General features: G+C 38.6%; 1 protein-coding gene across 1 annotated transcript; it reads right to left on the bottom strand.

Annotated features, from left to right (window-relative positions):
* Window positions 1-19,340: 19,340 nt before the first annotated feature.
* LOC124242802 (olfactory receptor 1F1-like) lies at window positions 19,341-20,294 on the bottom strand. The gene has a single exon (XM_046668097.1). The coding sequence runs from the start codon at window positions 20,292-20,294 to the stop codon at window positions 19,341-19,343; it is 954 nt and encodes a 317-aa protein (XP_046524053.1).
* Between the last annotated feature and the right edge of the window lie 1,615 nt (window positions 20,295-21,909).

Here is a 21,909-nt window from a genome sequence, read left to right as displayed (position 1 = left end):
TCATGAAAGTTCTATACAATTTTGTTATTGTAAATAGTTTTTTTCATTATATTTTTCTAGTTGGTTATTGCTCTTACATAGGAAAGTTATTTTTAATTATGTATTTGTGAAACTAGCCACATCACTGAATGTTCTTAATTTTCAATAATTTCTCAATTCTGTTATAATTTGTGGTTTAAAATTATATCATCTACAAATAATAGTTTTGTTTCTTTTTTTCTGCCTGTTGCAATTTTTTTGTTATTTTAAACATATAGTTCTAAGCTTTGTTTTGGTACAAAGCATACTAAAAGAAGGACATTTTATGATACAGTTCAGTCCTGAGTCCTAATTAAAAACAACAACAGAAAACCACTTTAAAGGCCACAGAGAAACTTTCCTTTATCAGCTGTATTTCAAGCCTATGGTATCCTTTAAAACTAGGGACCAAACTGGCTGCCAACAGTGTTATTCTCTTATTCCTCCAGAAGTCTTGCCAAGGTCCACCTGGGCAGAGGAGCCATCTGCACACCTAGAAAATGTAAAGGCTGAGCCACTTGCCTGGCAGTGACTGGAGAGGGTGGGGGGTCCCTGGCGCAAAATGATCCTGTTTCCTGCTCAACTTTTGGGCTACACAGTCCCCAAGGCGTGTGGGTAGGTGATGCTCCCACGACCTAAGCCACCTTCCCACACCTGGGAGGTGCCCTCCATGGCATAGGATGCAGTGTACGCAAGAGCCTGAGGACCCCCAGTCAGGGTTGTCAGACCTGCTGTCCCCAGAGGGTGGGGTCTGGGCCTGTCGACTTCTCGGTCCCTGATCCCCAGACCCTGGAGGGGCAACAAAGGAGGGCCCTTTGCCCCTGCCCGGGGACTCAGGGCCAGTATGCCCAGGGTCCACCACTTCCAAATGCGAGAGCACAGGGAAGCTGTTAGATGACGGCTAAGTGCTCAGTAAGGAGCCTGATGCCAGTTAATGAAAAAAAGCAAACACAACAAATGGGTTTCCAGTTAGAAAATGGGAAGGACCAAAGATCTGATTCCAACACCAACTACAAGTTGAAGGCACGTATCCCCTAAAGGCGGGCACCAGGCCCTGGGTTGTAAAGGGGAGCAACACACCCATGGAGTTTTGTTGAGGGGGTTGGGGGGAAAAATTCAGTAAATCTCAAAAACATGTATGCAGCTACACACTGTGACAAGTGCTAGGAAGGAAAAGGATTCTATGAGAGTGTTACAGGTGAATTTCCCAGAGAGGACTTTGGGGAAGTGGCATTTAAACTGAGACCAGAAAGATGAGATAGGGGAGGAAGTGGACAGCGTGAGGGAATGTTCCAATAACAAGAAGACAGGGACAGATACTTTTTAGATAAAGATACATGAATGGTTAAAAGAAATAGGAATATTCAGCCTTACTAGTAATCTTAAGAGTTATAAATTGAAAGAACAAGATGTTTTGGGTGTATTGAACGAGCAGGGTTGTGTGTGTGCGTAAATGTTCGGCTTGGCAAAGGAGGAATGATAGCATCCATCTACTGTGATAAGAATGTTTAAAAAAATTAGTACTCTTTGCCTTAGCATTTTACCTTTTATGATACAAGGCAAAATATAATATTATAAGACTGAAAAATTAGAAACAACCTAAATGGTTGAATAAATGGTGCAATATTATAAAGCTAATAAAAACAATGCTTGGGGCCACCCCCGGGGCCGAGTGGTTAAGTTTGTGCGCTCCACTTTGGTGGCCCAGGGTTTCCCTGGTTCGGGTCCTGGGCATCGACATGGCACTGCTTATCAAGCTATGCTGAGGCGGCATCTCACATAGCACAACCACAAGGACCTACAACTAGAATATACAACTATGTACTGGGCGGGGGGGGGGGGCTTTGGGAGGAAGAAGGAGGGGAAAAAAACAACCAAAACTGAAGATTGGCAACAGATGTTAGTTAAGGTGCCAGTCTTAAAACAAACAAAAAAAACCCCAGTGCTTTTCATTAACCTTATTTGGTAGGGTGGGTCTCATCTTCTTTCCATTTTCTCTTGAGCCCATTCCAGTTTCACCTTCACCTTCAACACTTCACTGAACATTTATAGAATATTTCACCAACAAAAGCAGAATACACATTCTTCTCAAGCACACATGAAACATCGCTAAGATAGATGACATCTAGGCCATGCAAATTTAAAAGAATAGAAATCAAAGTATGTTCTCAGATCACAATGAAATTAAACTAGAAATTAATAGCAGAAAGCTGTAAAATCCCAAAATATTTAGAGATTTAACAACACACTCATAAATAACAAATGGGTCCAAGAAGAAGTCTCAAGAGGAATTTAAAAATATTTTGAACTAAATGAAAATGAAAATACAACTTATCAAAATTTGTGGGATGCAATGAAAGCAATGCTTAGAGGGAAATTTATAGCATTGGATGCATATACTAGAAAAGAAGAAAGGACTAAAATCAATAATCTTGTTTCCACCTTAAGATCTACAAAAGAAGATGTAATTAAATCCAAAGTAAACAAAAGAAAAGACATGATAAAAATTAGAATAGAAATATATGAAATGAAAAACAGGAAATAAACAGAGAAAATCAACAAAATCAAAAGAAAATATCTGGGCCAGCCTGGTGGCACAGTAGTTAAGTTCGTGGGCTCTGCTTTAGTGGTCCAGGGTTTGCCAGTTCAGATCTTGGGCGTGGACCTACACACCACTTATCAAGCTATGCTGTGGCAGGCATCCCACATATAGAGTGGAGGAGGATGGGCATGGGCACAGATGTTAGCTCAAGGCCAGTCTTCCTCAGCAAAAAGAGGAGGGCTGGTGGCATATGTTAGCTCAGGGATAATCTTCAAAAAAAAAAAAAAAGAAAAGATCTTTGAAAAGATTGACACAATTGATAATCCCCTAGCCAGCCTAACCAACAACAGAAAAGAGAGGGCACAAATTACTAATATCAGAAATGAAAAAGAGGCCATCACTACAAATCCTATGAACATTAAAAGGATAATGCAGGAATATTATGAACAACACTATGCCCACAAATTTGGGAACCGAGATTAATGGACCAATTCCTTGAAAGACACAATTGAAAACTCACTCAAGGAAAAACAATCTGAATAGACTTGTCTTAATTAAAGAAACTATGAATAATTAACAACCTTCCAAAACAGAAAGCACCAGCCACAGATGGTTTCACTGGTGAATTCTACATTTATGGAAGAAATTTTTCCAATTCTTACAATCTCTTCCAGAAAATAGAAGCAGAAGGAACACTTCCTTACTCATTCTATGAGGCCAGCATTACCCTAATGCCCAAACTGGACAAATCCATTACAAGAAAGGAAAACTATAGACTAATTACTCTCATGGACATAGCTGCCAAAATCCTCAACAAAATATTAGCAAATTGAATCCAACAGTGTATACAAAGAATTATACACAATGACCAAATGAAATATATATGCAAGGCTAGTTCAACATTTGAAAAATCAATGAATGTAATCCATCACATCAACAAGCTAAAGAAGAAAAATCATGTAATCATCAGATGTAGAAAAAGCATTAGACAAAATCCAGCTCCCATTCATGATAAAAACGTTCACAAACTAAGAATGAGGGGACCTTCCTCAACTTGATAAAGAACATGTACAAAACCTTACAGCCAACATAATAATTAATGGACAGAAACTAGATACTTTCAACGTAAGATCAGGAATAAGGAACAAGGATCAGGAGCAAGGATATCCACTCCCACCACTCCCATTCAACACATATTGAAAGTTCCAGCTAATGCAATAGGACAAATAAAAGAAATAAAATGTATGCAGATTGGGAAGGAAAAAATAAAACTGTCTTTGTTTGCAGATGACATAATTGTCTATGTAGAAAATCCCAAAGAACAGACACACAGATACACACACACACAGACACACACACACACACAAACTCCTGGAACTCATGAGTGATTATAGCAAGGTGGCAGGATACAAGACTAATCTACCAAAGTCGATTGCTTTCCTATATACCAGCAATGAGCAAGTGGAATTTGAAATTAAAAATACAACACTATTTCTATTAGTACACCAAAAAAATGTTTAGGTGTAAATCTAACTAAATATGTACAAGATCTATAGAAGAAAACTACAAAACTTGAAAGAAACCAAAGATCTAAATAAATGGACAGCTATTCCATGTTGATGGATAGGAAGACTGAGCAGTGTTAAGATATCAGTTTTTCCCAAATACTGTCTATATGCTGATGTTTCCCCAATGTATATTTCCAGCTCCAACCTCTCCCCTGATGTCTAAACCTACATATACAATTCCTTCTTGATAGTTCCATTTGGATGTCTAATGGACATCTCAAATTCAAAATGGCTATAACAGGAATCTTGACTTCCCCCACCGCTGTTCTGAGACTGTTATCATGGAAGAAAGTAAAGGATTATGTCACACTCTATTATGCCTGGTGGCATTGACATTGTCTCACCATGGGAGATAGAAGATACAAATGTTTCATCAAAGAGGTTAGGAGAAAACTCTGTAGTTTTAAATTTGAATTGGAAGTATCAGTATGAGCTCATGGTGTATTTTTATCTTAAGAAAATGTTTCCTAACTGTGTCTACTGAAAGAGCGTGGGAAAAATGATCAGCTCAGCAGCAGTGAGCACCATTTCCCAATAAAAGGAGACAGGTACTTTAGAGAAACAGCCACTTCTAGGTCTGGGGCAGAAAATGCACAGAATGAGTCTAGAACATCTTGTAATACCAGATGGCAAGGATGCTATCAAACGACTACCGAGATTCTGCCAAAAGAAATCAGAAGCCAACTGTACAGAGGTTCCTGATGGCCAAAGATAGGGCAATTTGAGAATCAATGATGATAATGACTATAATTATTGAAAAATATCAAATATGTCTAAACCTTTGAGTTTATAATTATACTTAAAAAACAAAAACTAGTTGGTTATCATTGGAGGCTGCTATTCAACCAGCTCATTATTTTGAACACATGTAGACAAAATGAAAGAATCTAGCATTTATCCTGCCTTTTTTATACAAAATGCTGGGGAACCAAATAGCGGGGGGTAGGGGGGACGTTTCTCTTTACAGGAATATTCTAGTTAGTAAATGAAAAAAGAATAATAAAGAATCACTGTCTTGCAACAAGTAATGAATTCATGGATCTTAACATTAAGCATCAATGCCTACTAACATCAGAAAAAAAAAGAACTAGACGTTTTACCTTCTTGTTGAAAAACATACCACCAACTATGATGTAGTCTTGCCAAAAAATTGAACTTGAATCTGATCAAGCCTCCAGATCCAAATTCCATTTTACAGGGGACAGAGGAACATTTTAAAAGACACCATAGAGATGCAAGGATCAAAATCCTGCCTGTGGAGACTACACAGGACAAATAGCTCAATTTCTGTAAAAAATATATTGTAAGAACAAAAGATATGAAAGGGGAGCTTATAGTTTATTTATTTATTATTATTTTTGGTGAGGAAGATTGGCCCTGAGCTAACATCTGTTGCCAATCTTCCTCTTTTTTTTTCTCCCTGAAGCCCCAATACATAGTTGTATATCCTAGTTGTAAGCCATTCTAGCTCCTCCATGTTGGATGCTGCCATGGCATGGCCTGATGAGTGGTGTGTAGGTCCATGCCCAGGATCCAAACCAGCGAACCCTGGGCTGCTGAAGTGCTTCAGGCGAACTTAACCACTCGGCCACACGGCTGGCCCTGGGAGCTTATAATTTAAATGAGAAGTTAAACAATAGTTAAGATATATAATCAATAGTAATGTGAAGATTTTGAGTCCCAATTCAAAAATGTGGAAAAAAAATATTTTAATGAGACAATTAGAAATATTTGATAAAATTAAGGAATTACTGTTAATTTTCTAAAGCATGATAATGATATGTGGTTATGTTTAAAAAAAAAAAAGAGAGAGAGAACGAGAGCGAGAGACCTTATCTTTTATCCTATATTCATGGATGAAATGATGCCTGAAATTTAAAATAAAACAGGCAAGGGAAAGAAGTTAGGGGTATTGGTGAAACAATATTGCCCATGAATTGAAAATTACTGCATCTCGGTGATGGATATATGGGGGTTCATGTGTTTTAAATGGCCACAACTTTGATCTGGTGAAAAAGTTGCACGTTCTAACTGTACAACTTCTGGGCTCTCTATTTTCCCTCCTAATTATTCCTAAAAAACTAGTCAGTTATTTCCTGAATTCATTGGACTATTTTTTTCTTGAATTATCTAACCAAAATCAGCTATCAACAGTCAACCTATGTTCTATGTTCAACTACCCATGTTCTGCCTCAAACCTTCTTTGGCAAATGCCACAAGTTCTTTAAGTTGGCCAAGTTACTGAAGGCAATGGTTTTACCACATGTTTCACCATTACACAACACGGTGACCATTTTCCATCCTCCTATAACAATTTCTTTGCCTGGTCCTGAGACCAATGTGGCGTATTTTATGCTTTTTGTACAATACTCTCCACATCTGGTACTGAATAATTCAGTTATTGCTGCAGTGGTACTGTGGGAAAGATATCCCAAAACCCAGTGGATTATAGTATATGTTTATTTTTCTCACTCACGGGCCTGCAGGTTGGTTGAGGTAGCTCTGCTTCACTCTAGACTTCAGGTTGGATTCGGGTTTGATTCATATGCAGCATTCTGGAGCCTGGACTACAGGGGCAGCAGCTACCTGGTGAAGGTCCTTCTTGTGGGAATCACAGGAGTGCAAGAGCCAAGCCAAGCTGTGCAAGCAGGTTTAAGGTCTTATGTTTTGACTACTGACATTCTGCTGACTAAGACAAGTCACACAGCCAAGTTCAAAGTGAATAGAATAGGAAAGAATATGTTACCCCAAGAGGGGGTGGGGACTGAATATGTGCTCAACGGTAATCTATTACAAACAGTGATCAAAACAGATAAAATCCTTGTCCCCATGGGACTTACATTCTAGCAAAAAGGAAATTTAAAGAACTCAGAAATGGGAATAGTGTGGTCTGAATGGATATTTTTGTACATCTGAGCAAAGTTATATGCACAAGAATGTCTTATGCAGCACATTTGCAATGATAAAACACTGGAACAACCTAAATGTTCATCAGTCACATTTATATGTCATATGTCAACTAAATAGGCTGGGAGTTCTTTATTTACTTATTTTGATAAATTTGATAAACATATGTTATACAGTTTTTTGTTTTTTTTTTTTTTGAGGAAGATCAGCCCTGAGCTAACTACTGCCAATCCTCCTCTTTTTGCTGAGGAAGCCTGGCCCTGAGCTAACATCCATGCCCATCTTCCTCTACTTTATATGTGGGACGCCTGCCACAGCATGGCATGCCAAGCGGTGCCATGTCCGCACCCAGGATCGCAACCGGCGAATCCCCGGCTGCCGAGAAGCGGAACATGTGAACTTAACCGCTGCGCCACCTGGCCGGCCCCTATGTTATGCAGTTCTTAAAAAGAATGAGGTAAGTCCATATGTTTTAACAAGAAAAGTTAGAGCTGATTAAGAGTTTTTTGGTATCTCTCCTAAAAAAAGTTGTGCCAATATAATCCTTTATTTATTTATTTATTTATTTATGTATTTATGTATTTATTTCAGTTCATAATAGTTAAATCATTGTGAAATTTCAGTTGTACATTACTTCTTGTCTGTCACCATGTACATACTCCCCTTCACCCCCTGTGCCCACCCCCACCCCGCTTCCCCTGATAATCCCTGAACTGTTTTCTTTGTCCCTGTGTTTATTTGTATTCCACATATGAGTGCAATCATCTGATGTTTGTCTTTCTCAGTCTGGCTTATTTCGCTAAGCATAATTCCCTCCAGGTCTTTCCACGTTGTTGCAAATGGGGTGAATTTTTCCTTTTTTATGGCTGAGAAGTTCCATTGTATATATACACCACATCTTCTTTATCCAATCATCAGTCGATGGGCACTTGGATTGCTCCCATGTCTTGGCTATTGTGAATAGTGCTGCAATGAACATAGGGGTGCATATGTTACTTTGGATTGTTGATTTCAAGTTCTTTGGGTAGATACCCAGTAGTGGGATAGCTGGGTCATATGGTATTTTTATTTTTAGTTTTTTGAGAAATCTCCATACTGTTTTCTTTAGTGGCTGCACCAGTTTCCACTCCCACCAGCAGTGGATGAGGGTTACCTTCTCTCCACACCCTCTCCAACATTTGTTGTTTTTAGTCTTAGTATAGCCATTTTCACAGGTGTAAGGTGGTATTTTAGTGTAGTTTTGATTTGCATTTCCCTGATGATTAGTGATGTTGAACATCTTTTCATGTGTTTATTGGCCATCTGTATATCTTCTTTGGAAAAGTGTCTGCTCATATCCTCTGCCCATTTTTTTTTTTTTTTTAAAGATTTTATTTTTTCCTTTTTCTCCCCAAAGCCCCCCGGTACATAGTTGTGTATTCTTCGTTGTGGGTTCCTCTAGTTGTGTCATGTGGGACGCTGCCTCAGCGTGGTCTGACGAGCAGTGCCATGTCCGCGCCCAGGATTCGAACCGACGAAACACTGGTCCGCCTGCAGCAGAGCGCACGAACTTAACCACTCGGCCACGGGGCCAGCCCCTCCTCTGCCCATTTTTTGATCAGGCTTTTTGGTTTTTTGTTGTTCCTTTTTTGTGAGTTCTTTAGATATTATGGAGATTAACCCCTTATCAGATATATGATTTGCAAAAATTTTCTCCCAATTGATCGGTTGTCTTTTTGTTTTGATCCTAGTTTCTTTTGTCTTGCAGAAGCTCTTTAGTCTGATGAACACCCACTTGTTTATTTTTTCTCTTGTTTCCCTTGTCTGAGAAGATATGATATTTGAAAAGATCCTTTTAAGTTCGATGTCAAAGAGTGTACTACCTATATTATCTTGCAGGGGTTTTAGGATTTCAGGACTTACTTTCAAGTCTTTGATCCATTTTGAGTTTATTTTTGTGTATGGCATGAGATAATGGTCTACTTTCATTCTTTTGCATGTGGCTGTCCAGTTTTCCCATCACCATTTATTGAAGAGACTGTCTTTTCTCCATTGTATGTTCTTGGCACCTTTGTTGAAGGCTAGCTGTCCATATATGTGCAGTTTTTTGTGTTTTTTTTTTTAAATTGGAACCTGAGCTAACAACTGTTGCCAATCCTCTTTTTTTCCCCCCTGCTTTATCTCCCCAAATCCCCCCTGGTACATAGCTGTATATCTTAGTTGCAGGTCCTTCTAGTTGTGGCATGTGGAACGCCGCCTCAACGTGGCCTGACGAGCAGTGCCATGTCCGTGCCCAGGATTCGAACCAGCGAAACCCTGGGCCACCACAGCGGAGCGCACAAACTTAACCACTTGACCACAGGGCCAGCCCCTATGTGCAGTTTTATTTCTGGGATTTCAGTTCTGTTTCATTCATCTGTGTATCTGTGTTTGTACCAGTACCATGCTGTTTTGATCACTATGGCTCTGTAGTACATTTTGAAGTCAGGGATTGTGATGCCTCCAGCTTTGTTCTTTTTTCTCAGTATTGCTTTAGCAATTCGGGGTCTTTGGTTGCCCCAAATGAACTTTAGGATTCTTTGCTCTATTTCCATGAAGAATGTCATTGGGATTCTGATTGGGATTGCATCGAATATGTTGATTGCTTTGGGCAGTATGGACATTTTAACTGTGTTTATTCTTCCAATCCCTGTGCATGGAATCTCTTTTCATCTCTTTAAGTCATTATCTATTTCTTTCAATAATGTCTTACAGTTTTTATTGTATAAGTCCTTTACCTCCTTAGTTAAATTTATTCCTAGGTACTTTATTCTTTTTTTTTGCAATTGTAAATGGAATTGTATTCTTGAGTTCTCTTTCTGTAAGTTTGTTATTAGAGTACAGAAATGCAACTGATTTTTTACTCTGCAACTTTACTGTAGTTGTTAATTATTTCTAATAGTTTTCCGATGGATTCTTTAGGGTTTTCTATATATAAGAGCATGTCGTCTGCAAACAGTAGAGTTTCAGTTCTTCACTCCCTATTTGGATTCCTTTTATTCCTTTCTCTTGCCTAATTTCTCTGGCCAAAACCCCTAGTACCATGTTGAATAAGAGTGGTGAGGTGGGCATCCTTGTTTTGTTCCTGTTCTCAGACAGATGGCATTCAGTTTTCCCCACTGAGTATGATGTTGGCTGTGGGTTTGTCATATATGGCCTTTATTATGTTGAGATAATTTCCTTCTGCCCCATTTTGTTAAGAGTTTTTATCCTAAATGGCTGTTGGATCTTGTCAAATGCTTTCTCCATCTATTGAGATGCTGCATCTATTGAGATGATCATGTGGTTTTTATTCCTCATTTTGTTAATGTGGTGTATCACGTTGATTTATTTGCGGATGTTGAACCATCCCTGTGTCCCTGGAATAAATCCCACTTGATCATGATGTATGATCTTTCTGATGTATTGCTGTATTCAGATTGCCAATATTTTGTTGAGGATTTTTGCATCTATGTTCATCAGTGATATTGGCCTGTAGTTTTCCTTTTTTGTGTTGTCCTTGTCAGGCTTTGGTATCAGAGTGATGTTGGCCTCATAGAATGTGTTAGGATGTATTCCATCTCCCCTAATTTTTTGGAATAGTTTGAGAAGGATAGATATTAAATCCCCTCTAAATGTTTGGTAGTATTCCCCAGGGAAGCTGTCTGGTCCTGAGCATTTATTCTTTGGGATGTTTTTGATTACTGTTTCAATCTCTTTACTTGTGATTCATCTATTCAGATTCTCTGTTTCTTCTTGATTCAGCTTTGGGATATTGCAAGAGTCTAAGAATTTATCCATTTCCTCTAGATTGTCCATTTTGTTGGCATATGGTTTTGCATAGTATTCTCTTATGATCCATTGTATTTCTGTGGTATCTGTTGTTATTTCTCCTCTTTTCATTTCTAATTTTATTTATCTATCTGAGCTTTCTCTCTTTTTTTATTTGTAAGTCTGGCTAGGGGGTTGTCAATTTTATTTATCTCCTCAGAGAACCAGCTCTTTGTTTCATTGATCCTTTCTACTGCCTTTTTTTATGCTCTGATTTTTATTATTCTCTCCTGCTGACTTTAGGCTTTGTTTGTTCTCCTTTTTTTAATTCAATTAAGTGCAGTTTGAGATTGCTTATTTGGGCTTTTTGTTGTTTGTTAAGGTGAGCCTGTATTGCAATGAATTTGCCTCTTAATACAGCTTTTGCTGCATCCCGTATGAGTTGGTATGGTATGTTTTCATTTTCATTTGTCTCCAGATATTTTTTTATTTCCCCTTTAATTTCTTAAATGATCCATTGCTTGTTCAATAGATTGTCTCCAAATCTTTGTCCTTTTCTCAGCTTTTTTCTTGTAATTAAATTCTAGCTTTATAGCATTGTGATCAGAAAGGATGCTTGTTATTATTTCAATCTTCTTAAATTTATTGAGGCTTGTCTTGTTTCCCAACATATGGTCTATCCTTGAGAGTGCTCTTTGTGCACTTGAGAAAAACATGTATTCTGCTGGCTTTGGACAGAATATTCTATATATGTCTATTAAGTCCATCTGGACTTAATAGCTTTTCATTTAATTCCACTGTTTCCTTGTTGATTTTCTGTCTGGATGATCTATCCATTGATGTGAGTGGAGTGTTGAGGTCCCCTACTATTATTGTGTTATTATTAATGTCTTCTTTTAGGTTTGTTAACAGTTGCTTTATGTACTTTGGTGCTCCTGTGTTGGATGCATAGATATTTATAAGTGTTATGTCTTCTTGATGGAATGTCCCTTTGATCATTGTATACTGCCCCTCTTTGTCTTTCTTTTCCTGTCTTATCTTGAAGTCTGCTTTGTCTGATATAAGTATTGCAATATCTGCTTTCTTTGGAGGTTTGCCATTAGCTTGGAGTATCGTCTTCCATCCCCTCACTCTGAGCCTCTGTTTGTCATTGGAGCTGAGATGTGTTTCCTGGAGGCAGCATATTCTTGGGTCTTGTTCTTTAATCCATCTCACCACTCTGTGTCTTTTTTGATTAGAGAATTCGATCCATTTATGTTTAGGGTGAGTATCGATATATGAGGGCTCAATGCTGCCATTTTATCACTTGTTTTCAGTTCTTCTGCATTTCTTTTGTTTCTTGTCCTGTGTATTTTAGTCTACCAATCAAGTTATGTAGTTTTTTTATGCTGTGTTTCTTTGTTTTCTCCTTATTATTTGTGTCTCTGTTCTGCTTTTCTGTTTAGTGGTTACCCTGAGGTTTGTATTCAAAATCTCGTGGATAAGATAGTCCCTTTTCTGATGGCCTCTAATTACCTTAGACTAAACAGATTCAGTCCCTTTCCTCTTCCCCTCCTAAGGTGTTTTTCTCACATCTTATTCCATCTTGTGTTATGAGATTATGGTTAAAATGACAAGATTATCTTTGTTTTTGATGTTTTCCTTCCCTTTGTCTTTAATGCTATGTTTGAGTATTTGCTATCCTGCTCTGATTCTGTCTACCTACTTAACTCCTTACTCTGTGCTTTGTACCCCTTTCTCCCTTTTCTTTTCAGGTACGATGGCCTTCTTGCACATTTCTTGTAGTAGGGGTCTTTTGGCTATGAACTCCCTTAGTTTATGTTTGTCTAAGAAAGTTTTTATTTCTCCATCATATCTGAAGGATAGAATATTCTTGGATGCAAGTTTTTGTCCTTCAAAGATTTGAATATGTCATTCCAGTGTCTCCTAGCCTTTAAGGTTTCTGCAGAGAAATCCGCTGAAAACCTGATGGGAGTTCCTTTGTGGGTTATTTTCTTTTGCCTTGCTGCCCTTACTTTTCTTTCTTTGTTGCTCAGTTATTCCAGTTTCACTACTATATGTCTTGCAGTAGGTCCTCTTACATTGACATATTTAGGAGATCTGGCAGCCTCTTCCACATGGATTTCTTTCCCCAGGTTTGGGAAGTTCTCTGCTATTATTTCTTTGAACAAGCTTTCTACTGCATTCTCCTTCTTGAATACCTATAATTCTTATGTTGCATTTCCAAATTGAGTCGGATATTTCTCGAAGACTTTCTTCATTGCTTTTTAGTCTTAGTTCTCTCTCTTCCTCTATCTGGAGCATTTTGACATGTCTATCTTTGATTACGCTGATATGCTTCTCTATGGTGTCTGCTCAAGCACTCAGGGAACCCATATTTTGTTTTATTTCTTCCATTGTGTCTTTCATCTCTGATATTTCTGATTGATTCTTCTTTAGAGTTTCAATCTCTTTTGTGAAGTAGCTTCTGAACTTGTTGAATTGTTTCTCTACATTTTCTTTTACCTCATGAGTTTTTTGATGATCGCTCTTCTGAATTCTTTGTCATTTAGATTACATATTTCCACATCCTCAGGGCTGATTTCTGGGTACTTGTCATTTTCTCTCTAGTCTGGAAATCTAATATAATGTTTGCTATTGCTAGAGGGTGTGGCTCTGTTTTTTCACATCCTGGCATTATTAGGCCACAGTTGCCACCTATTGCCACTGGGTGGGGATCAAGAGCCATGTATTCTGAGCCCTCTGTCTTCAGTGGAAACCCCAGGGGCTGGAGCTGTGCTGAGCAGGTAGGGGGAGGGGTGTTTTCTCCTGCATGCTCTCTGGGTTTTCTCCCTCTGCTCTCACTATCTGCTCTCCTGGGGTGGTTGGCTTGATTAGGTCACCCCACACACACAAGGTTTTGCCCCGGTAGAGGGCTTCCCTCTAGGCTGCAAGGGCCCTCTGGAGTCCTTGATGTTCCAGTGAATGAACATCCCCTCCCCCATTGCTTCCCTCTCAGAGGCCTCCCACAGTCTGGACTGCAGTCTTTAGGGGAGGGAACGAAGTTATCTCTTACCCTATTCCACCTCCTCTGAGGGGGCCTCCAGCCTTTCTGCCCTCCATTGTATGGCTGTGTGGGTCTCCCCGATATTTTGTGTTGTGTTTGGATGTCCTCTGTTGAAGTATGAATGTTTTTCTCATTGTATATTGGAGGGGAAAGATTTCTGAGAAACTCATCCTGCCGTGATGTTAACATCACTCCTATAATCCTTTATCTTTATCTACACAAAAGGGATCATTCTGTAAAACACTTCAAATTATATCTTACAAATTCTTCCCACATCAGAACTCATAAATCTACTGTCTTCTTTAAGTGGCTGTATTGTATTCCATTGTAAAGTTGGCTCATAATTTACTGAATTGCTCCCCTTTAGATGGACACTTGGGGTTTTCCAAGTGTTATGTCTATGCATGCTTATAATAATAAACATTCCTATACCTGTATCTTGGCATAATTTTTCAAGAATAACCTACCACATATTGCAAAGTATTATAAAGCTTAAAAAAGCCTCAAACTAAAATATCATGGTATTAGCACAATAATAATAGCTCAGCCAATGTATCAGAACAGAGAATCTAAAAATATATCTATATCTATCTATATTTCTATTTATATATCTATATATCTTTATATGAATTCACAGAGTCATTCAGAGCATGTCCTTGGTCAAGGAGCTGGATGTGTCAGAATCCTGCTTCCACCATGTCCTAACTGCAGGACCTTGAGACAATCAATCTCTCTAAACCTGGGGATGGCCTTGAGTGGGGATGGTAATGATACTTACCTCATGGCTACAACTATTAAAATAGATATTATAGAGAAAATTCTTGGCCAACTGCCTAGCACATAATAAGTTCTCAACACACATTAGATATTAGATTAGTATTTTGCTAATGATAAAAGTGATGTTACAAGTAAGTGAAGTAAGGAGAGGTTATTAAAAAGTAACTGGAGTGTTGGAGAGGATGTGGAGAAAAGGGAAACCTTATACTTTGCTGGTGGGAATGTAAATTTGTACAGCCACTATGGAAAACAGTATGGAGAGTCCTCAAAAAATTAAAAATATGATCTAGCTATTCCACTTCTGGGCATTTATACAAAGAATATGAAAACACTAATTTGAAAAGATGCATGCACCCCTATATTCCTTGCAATATTATTTATAATAGCCAATACATGGAAACAACCTAAGTGTCCATCAGTGGATGAATGGATAAAGAAAATGTTATATATATAATGGAATACTACTCAGCCATAAAAAAGATGAAATCTTGCCATTTAGAACAACACTGATGGTCTTTGAAATTATTAAGCTAAGTGAAATAAGTCAGACAGGGAAACACAAAGACCATGTGATTTCACTCATATGTGGAAGGTAAACAACAACAAACAAACACATAGATACAAGAATAGATTGGTGCTTACCAGAGGGGAAGGAGATCGGGGGAGGGTAAAAGGGGTAAAGGAGGACATTTGTACGGTGACAATGGAAACAAGTCTTTTGGTGCAGAACAAGATGTAGTGTATACAGAAGTCAAAATATAATGATGTACACCTGAAATATATACAATGTCCTAAACCAATGTCACCTCAATTTAAAAAATGTAACTGGAGAAATTTTATAAATATATGAAGAAACGAAATTAGAGCCATAAACACAAATTATTGATTTAAACTGTAAAAACTAAAAACAACTAGAAGAAAATATAGGTGGAGATTTAAATAATGATAGAATGAGGAAGAAAATATAAAGCAAAAGAGAAGTGGAAGAAAACACAAAATAAATGCTTGCTAGTTTTAATAATATAAAATTAAAATATATAATATGTCCAAAAAGCCATTAATAAAACCAAAAGGCAAAGTATAAACTGGGGAAAGCTAGTTGCAGTATTTGTGAAAAGGTGTAAACATGCTAAAAAAAATATTGTTTAACCATTTACTATTGAGTCAACATTTAAAGAACTCTCACAAATAATAAAAACAATTTAAGAGAAAAATGCTCAGGAAAGAAACTGTAAATCAAGAATACTAAATCCAGCAAAGCTATCTTTCAAAAACAACGGTGACAAAAACTTTCCTAGGTAAACAAAAACTAGGAGAATTTGTCACCAGCAGACCTACTTTACAAGAAATACTAAAAGAACTCTTTCAGGCTAAAAGCAAGTGACCTGAGATGGCAATTCAAATCCACACAAATGAAACAAAAAGTACTGATAAAGGTGACTAATTAATTATAAAAGATACTATAAGTGTATTTTTTCTCCTTTCCTTTCTTAAATGATGTAAAAAGCACTTAGATAAAATAATATATATGTAATGTATTGTTGGGCCTATAGCATATAGAAATGTAACATGTGTAATGTATTTGCCAATAAAATCACAAAGGAAGTGAGTGGGAGTAAAGTTGTAATGGACTAAGGAAATGACCACAGATGGTAAAGTAGTAATTATAACAATGTATTGTGGGGCTTGTAACATTGATAAATATAAAATGGAAAGGAATAATACATAAATAATACTCAAAAGGGGAAAGGAAATACAGCTATAGGAGGATTTTTATGTATCACAGGAATTAAGCTAGTATAAATCTGAAGCTGATTTTGATCATTTAAGATGTATGTGGTAAAACCTAGAGCAACCACTAAACAAGTCCAAAAAATATAGTGGAAAAAGTCACTACTGGGGTTAAAATGCTACATTAGAAAATATGCACTTAATGCAAAAGAGAGCAGTAAAGACACAAGACGTAGAAAACAAAAAGCAAATGGCAAGCATAAATCCAACTGTATCAATAATAACGTTAAAGGGATGTGTATTAAACAATCCAACCAAAAGGCAGAGATGGTCACACTGGATTAAAAACACAATCAAAGTATATGTTGTCTAGAGGGTACAGACTTTAGATTCAAAGACACAAATAGGTTGAAAGTAAAAGGATGGAAAAAGATATATTGTGCAAACAGCAACCACAGGAAAGCTGGACTGGCTAAACTAATACCGGACAAAATAGACATTAAAACAAAAAATCTTACTATAGATAAAGAGGGACATTTTATAATGACAAAAGAATAAAACAGGAATATATTACAATTATAAACAAACATACATCTATCTAATAACAGAGCAACAAAATACATAAAACAAAGGCTGAGGATTTCTTTCAAACTTTCAAGGAAGAGGTACTTTCTATCTTATAATGAACAATTCTTGAATATAGGCTAAAAATTGAAAATGCTACTATTTATTCCTTTAGGCAAATATATCAACACAAAAATATGATAAATATAAAAAAAATCATACGATAAACTCAGAAACAGCCTCTGATTCTGAATTCTGTCAGTTTTCAAACAAGATCTCCTCTTACCTATCTCTTTGAAATTAATCCTTTTTGTTCCTCAAAATCCAGACCATCCTGTTCAGGGATGTTTTAACCAGTTTCATATATATGTCAAATTTTTATTTTATGCAATAATTTTCAAAATAAATTTAAAGTCATACTTTTAAATAGTAAATTTCATTTCTGTTTTAATTTAGAAACAGAATTACTAGTGAGTATATTTTGCTAGAACAACTCGATGGAAATGTATAATAGTAAAATAATATTGTGGAGACTATATAGCAATTTAGAAAAGCTTTATTATCAAATGAAAGTGGGAAATCAGGATGTAAATTGGTATCCATGTAAAATATCTCAGTGCCTTGACTTAAATGGAACAGAGGGTGGAAAAAAAGATGCAGTTGATTGACATGGCTGGGCACTGAGATTTTGGAAGATATTTCTTTCTTGTTTAACTTACCCATATTCCTGTTGTAATGGAGTGTGATACATAAAACTCAGATAAGAAGATAAAAATAATTAGCTTGAATGTGTGGCAGAATTAGGGCTTCCTAGACCCTCTCCTGCCCCAACACCAGTCTGACCCTCCCATCAGATGTGCTCATTATCTCTGTCTCTGTTGTAAGAAAGAGAAATCAGCCCTGATATCCAGGAGCTGGCCTGGCACTCACAGCTAGGTCTTGGTGCTCTCCTGACGAACACAGAGAATTTCACAGTATCATACAAGGCCACTCTGTGACTGTTAATGGAGCAAGATAAAACAAGACCACTCTGTAATTATGTCTGAACACAAAAACATGAACACTGTCCAAGCCACAAAAATGAACAAACTCACCCTGTGATGGCTGATATGAGTGACTGTATTTTTTTGCCAATCACAGCTTTGGCCTCAGCCTAGTCTTCCCTCCTTGTAGATAAAATACATTAAGACACACAATAAAAATTATCCCCACTTTAGATTCCTCAAAAAACTAAAAATAGAACTACCATACGATCCAGCCATCCCACTACTGGGTATTTATCCAAAGAGCCTGAAGTCAGCAATCCCAAAAGTCCTGTGCACCCCAATGTTTACTGCAGCACTGTTTACAATAGCCAAGACGTGGAAGCAACCTAAGTGTCCAGCAACAGACGAATGGATAAAGAAGATGTGGTACATATATACAATGGAATACTACTCAGCTGCAAAACAGAACAAAATCATTCCATTTGCAATAACATGGATGGACCTTGAGGGAATTATGTTAAGTGAAATAAGCCAGCGAGAGAAAGAAAATCTGTGTATGAGTCCACTCATATGAGGAATTTAAAATTATGGACCAAGAACAGTTTAGTGGCTACCAGGGGAAAGGTGGGGTGGGGGGTGGGCACAAAGGGTGAAGTGGTGCACCTACAACATGACTGACAAACATTAATGTACAACTGAAATTTCACAAGATTGTAACCTATCAATAACTCAATAAAAAAAAATTATCCCCACTTTGTGACAGCATTTAATCCTCAGCAAAGACCCAATTCCTCAAATCCTCACCAATGTAAACTCGCGCAAACTCGTCTTTTTTTTTTAAAGACTGACACCTGAGTTAACAACTGTTGCCAATCTTCTTTTTTTCCTGCTTTTTCTCCCCAAATCCCCCCAGTATCTAGTTGTATATTTTCTTTTAGCTGTGGGTCCTTCTAGCTGTGGCATGTGGGACGCCGCCTCAGCATGGCCTGATGAGCGGTGCCATGTCCGCACCCAGGATCCAAACCGGTGAAACCCTGGGTCGCTGATGTGGAATGCGCGAACTTAACCACCCGGCCATGGGGCTGGCCCCAAACCTAAGTCTTTTAAAAAGTCCTTTCTAGCACTTTCCTACTAAGATGCCTCAATATTCCCCCATGGTGTGTGTTCTCCTTTGTTATAATGAGTAATAAACCCAATTTATTCAACAAGAAGCATGTTCCTGGGTTTTGGCTGAAAGGCATTGCCAGTTGGAATAGTCAAGTTATTTGGTAAAAGGATCTCTCTTTCCATCTTTAACCTGAAGAGGCTGTATCAAGTTTTGTTCTCCCAAGATCGATAGTAGATAGTTTTCTTACAAGAAACGAATGCTACTTTTTGTGCAATAGAAGAAAGGGACGTGGTTTTCTTGGAAATAAGTTCCCTCTGTGATTTTCTTAGCCCATTTCATTGTTGAGTAGAAAAAATTTCATAGCAACCACTTTTCCAAGAGCCCCCCTTATGTCTTTGTTTCTCAGACTGTAGATGAAGGGGTTCAGCATGGGGGTCACCACTGTGAACATCACAGCAGCTGCTATATCTGTCTCAGCAGAGTGGGAGAATAAAGGGTTGAAATACAGAAATATGATGGTGCCATAGAAGAGGAAAACCACAGCCAGGTGGGAGCCACAGGTGGAGAAGGCTTTCCACCTTCCCTTTGTGGATGGGACTCTCCAGACAGCACAAGTGATAAGGATATATGATACCAGGATGCAAACAAATGGAGCAATCATTATCAGCCCTGCTTCAATAAGAATCATCATCTCATTGAGGTAGATGTCAGAACAGGAGAGTTTCAGGAGGGGGGTCGCATCACAGAAGAAGTGGGGGATGGCATTGTCTGCACAGAATGAGAGTCGAGCCATCAGCAGGGTATGCAATAAGACATCCAGGTTGGCAATGACCCATGACCCAGAAACCAGCAGGGCACAGAGCTGGGGGGTCATCTTTGTTAAGTAGTGTAAGGGATGGCACACAGCAACAAAGCGGTCATAGGCCATCACAGCCAGGAGGAAATTGTCCATATCCACGAACATGAAAACAAAATACATCTGTGTGAGACACCCAGAGAAGGAGATGGTCTCACTCCCAAGTATGTGGTTGGCCAGCGTCTTGGGGACAGTGGTAGAGGAGAAGCAGACGTCCACAAAGGACAGGTTGCTAAGGAAGAAGTACATGGGAGTATGCAGGCGGGAGTCCATGCTGATGGCCAGGAGGATGAGCAGGTTTCCCAGGACTGTGGCCAGGTACATGCTCAGGAAGAGCATGAAGAGGAGCTGCTGCTGCTGGGGCTGCCTGGAGAGCCCCAGGAGGAGGAACTCGGAGACACTTGACTGGTTTGCCCCTCTCATGGGCCTGGACTCAGATGCAGAGATGAGAGGCAGAGGTCAGAAACCTAGAAGCTAAGGGTTTGGATGTAACAATCCAAGCTCCATCCACAGTCATATTAACAAAACCTGTATTAGAGTTGCTCAGTCAGGATCTGCCCTTAGTTCCTATATCCTCAACTTCCAACTCCCCATCCTCCATGATGCTGGTCCCACTGGACTCATTTTAAAAGTTTTATCAAAAATAAAAACAACACACAGGCACATACTAAGTTCTTCTCTGCCATTATGTATGTCTCTTTTAACATTCCCAGGCTTTCTTCTACTTCTTAGTAGCTCTTAGAGACAAGACAAATGGCTGATTATTACTGGGTTTATCTCAAGCTCCAGCTGATGGATTCAAGACTCTTACTATTACTCCCCAGATCTGGAAGATTTAACAAAGGAGAGTCTTCAAAGAACTTCACGCATTAGTAAAGAAACATTGACATCCCTACTGTTATAATCTTACCTGGGAGAAGTTGGGGCTGCTGCTATCAAGTGCTCTTAACCTTTGAGGAACTGGCCAATGCTCCTCTTTATTATAATTTTTGGAAAGTCTTAGAAATATAGGTAGGTCCTGAGCAAATGAGGAGCAGAGGTCCATGGCCTTAGCCTTCTGTGCAGGAAGGATATTTGGGGGAATTGGAGACAGGTATTTACAAGAGCTTCCATGGCCACTGGGACCAGATTCCCTGAGAGCTTCATTAGAGACAAGCAGAGAGTAATTGTCCCACTTATTTCCTGGTCCCTGTGGACCCTACAATGATGACAAAGTATATTATCCAACTCCTGGGTCAGAATTTGGAGATAAAGCAATCTGGGTGGAGATAAGTCCCAGAGAAGATTCTCTGAGACCTCAAATTGCCTCACCTTGCTGATATTGGCTTATGTTTACACATTTGAAAATTCAGTTATTAAAAGATTTTTCTTCTTATTTTGTTAGCTCAGAAACTGGGGTTATTGCAGTGTTATCTGAGTGAACCCCCTTTTTTCCCCTCATATCTAGTCATTTACTGGGTAGACTTAGTGATGCATTTTCAGATAAGGATGCTGTGGGTGGGTAGCATTACAGAGTTGTGCATTACAGAGTTCCTTTAAAGCTTTTGGTGTAAAGGATAACCTGTTTGTAATGAGGGGGAGAGATATCAGAGAGAGCATAGCATGCCATGATTGAGAAACTCCAGATGCCTAGAGTAGTCTTCTTCAGGGATGTCTTCCCAGCTCACAATGGAGCGCCCTCTTTTGGAGAATGGTCCCCTAATCCCTAGAGTCCCAGAAACATGGGCTGCAGCAGCCGAATTTATACTCTACCACCTCCTGCCCAGGGAGGATTCATGATTGGATTAGGGAACCTGGAACCGAGGCTGAGGACCTGTGGGTCATTCTCGGCATAACTTTGGTCTGGACATGTAAACCCAGAAGTTTGCAACTTCTCCTGACTGCCTTATATATGGAGAAGCAGAAGTCTATAGAGAAGGGCAAAAAGTGCAAACACAGAGAGAGAAGTAGAGATGAACTGGAGAGAGTACTGATGGCTGTCCAGTTCAGGGTTCAAGTCCTTTTCTGATGATTGGCTATTGTGGCCTCACTCATGGTT

This window comes from Equus quagga, chromosome 7 (genome assembly GCF_021613505.1).
Source record: "Equus quagga isolate Etosha38 chromosome 7, UCLA_HA_Equagga_1.0, whole genome shotgun sequence".
Taxonomy (NCBI): Eukaryota; Metazoa; Chordata; class Mammalia; order Perissodactyla; family Equidae; genus Equus; species Equus quagga.
Note: the sequence above shows the minus strand (reverse complement) of the source record. Positions and strands in the feature narration are given on the sequence as shown.

Coding starts and splice junctions, on each gene's coding strand:
- LOC124242802 (XM_046668097.1), bottom strand. CDS start 20,294: ATGAGAGGGGCAAACCAGTCAAGTGTCTCCGAGTTCCTCCTCCTGGGG.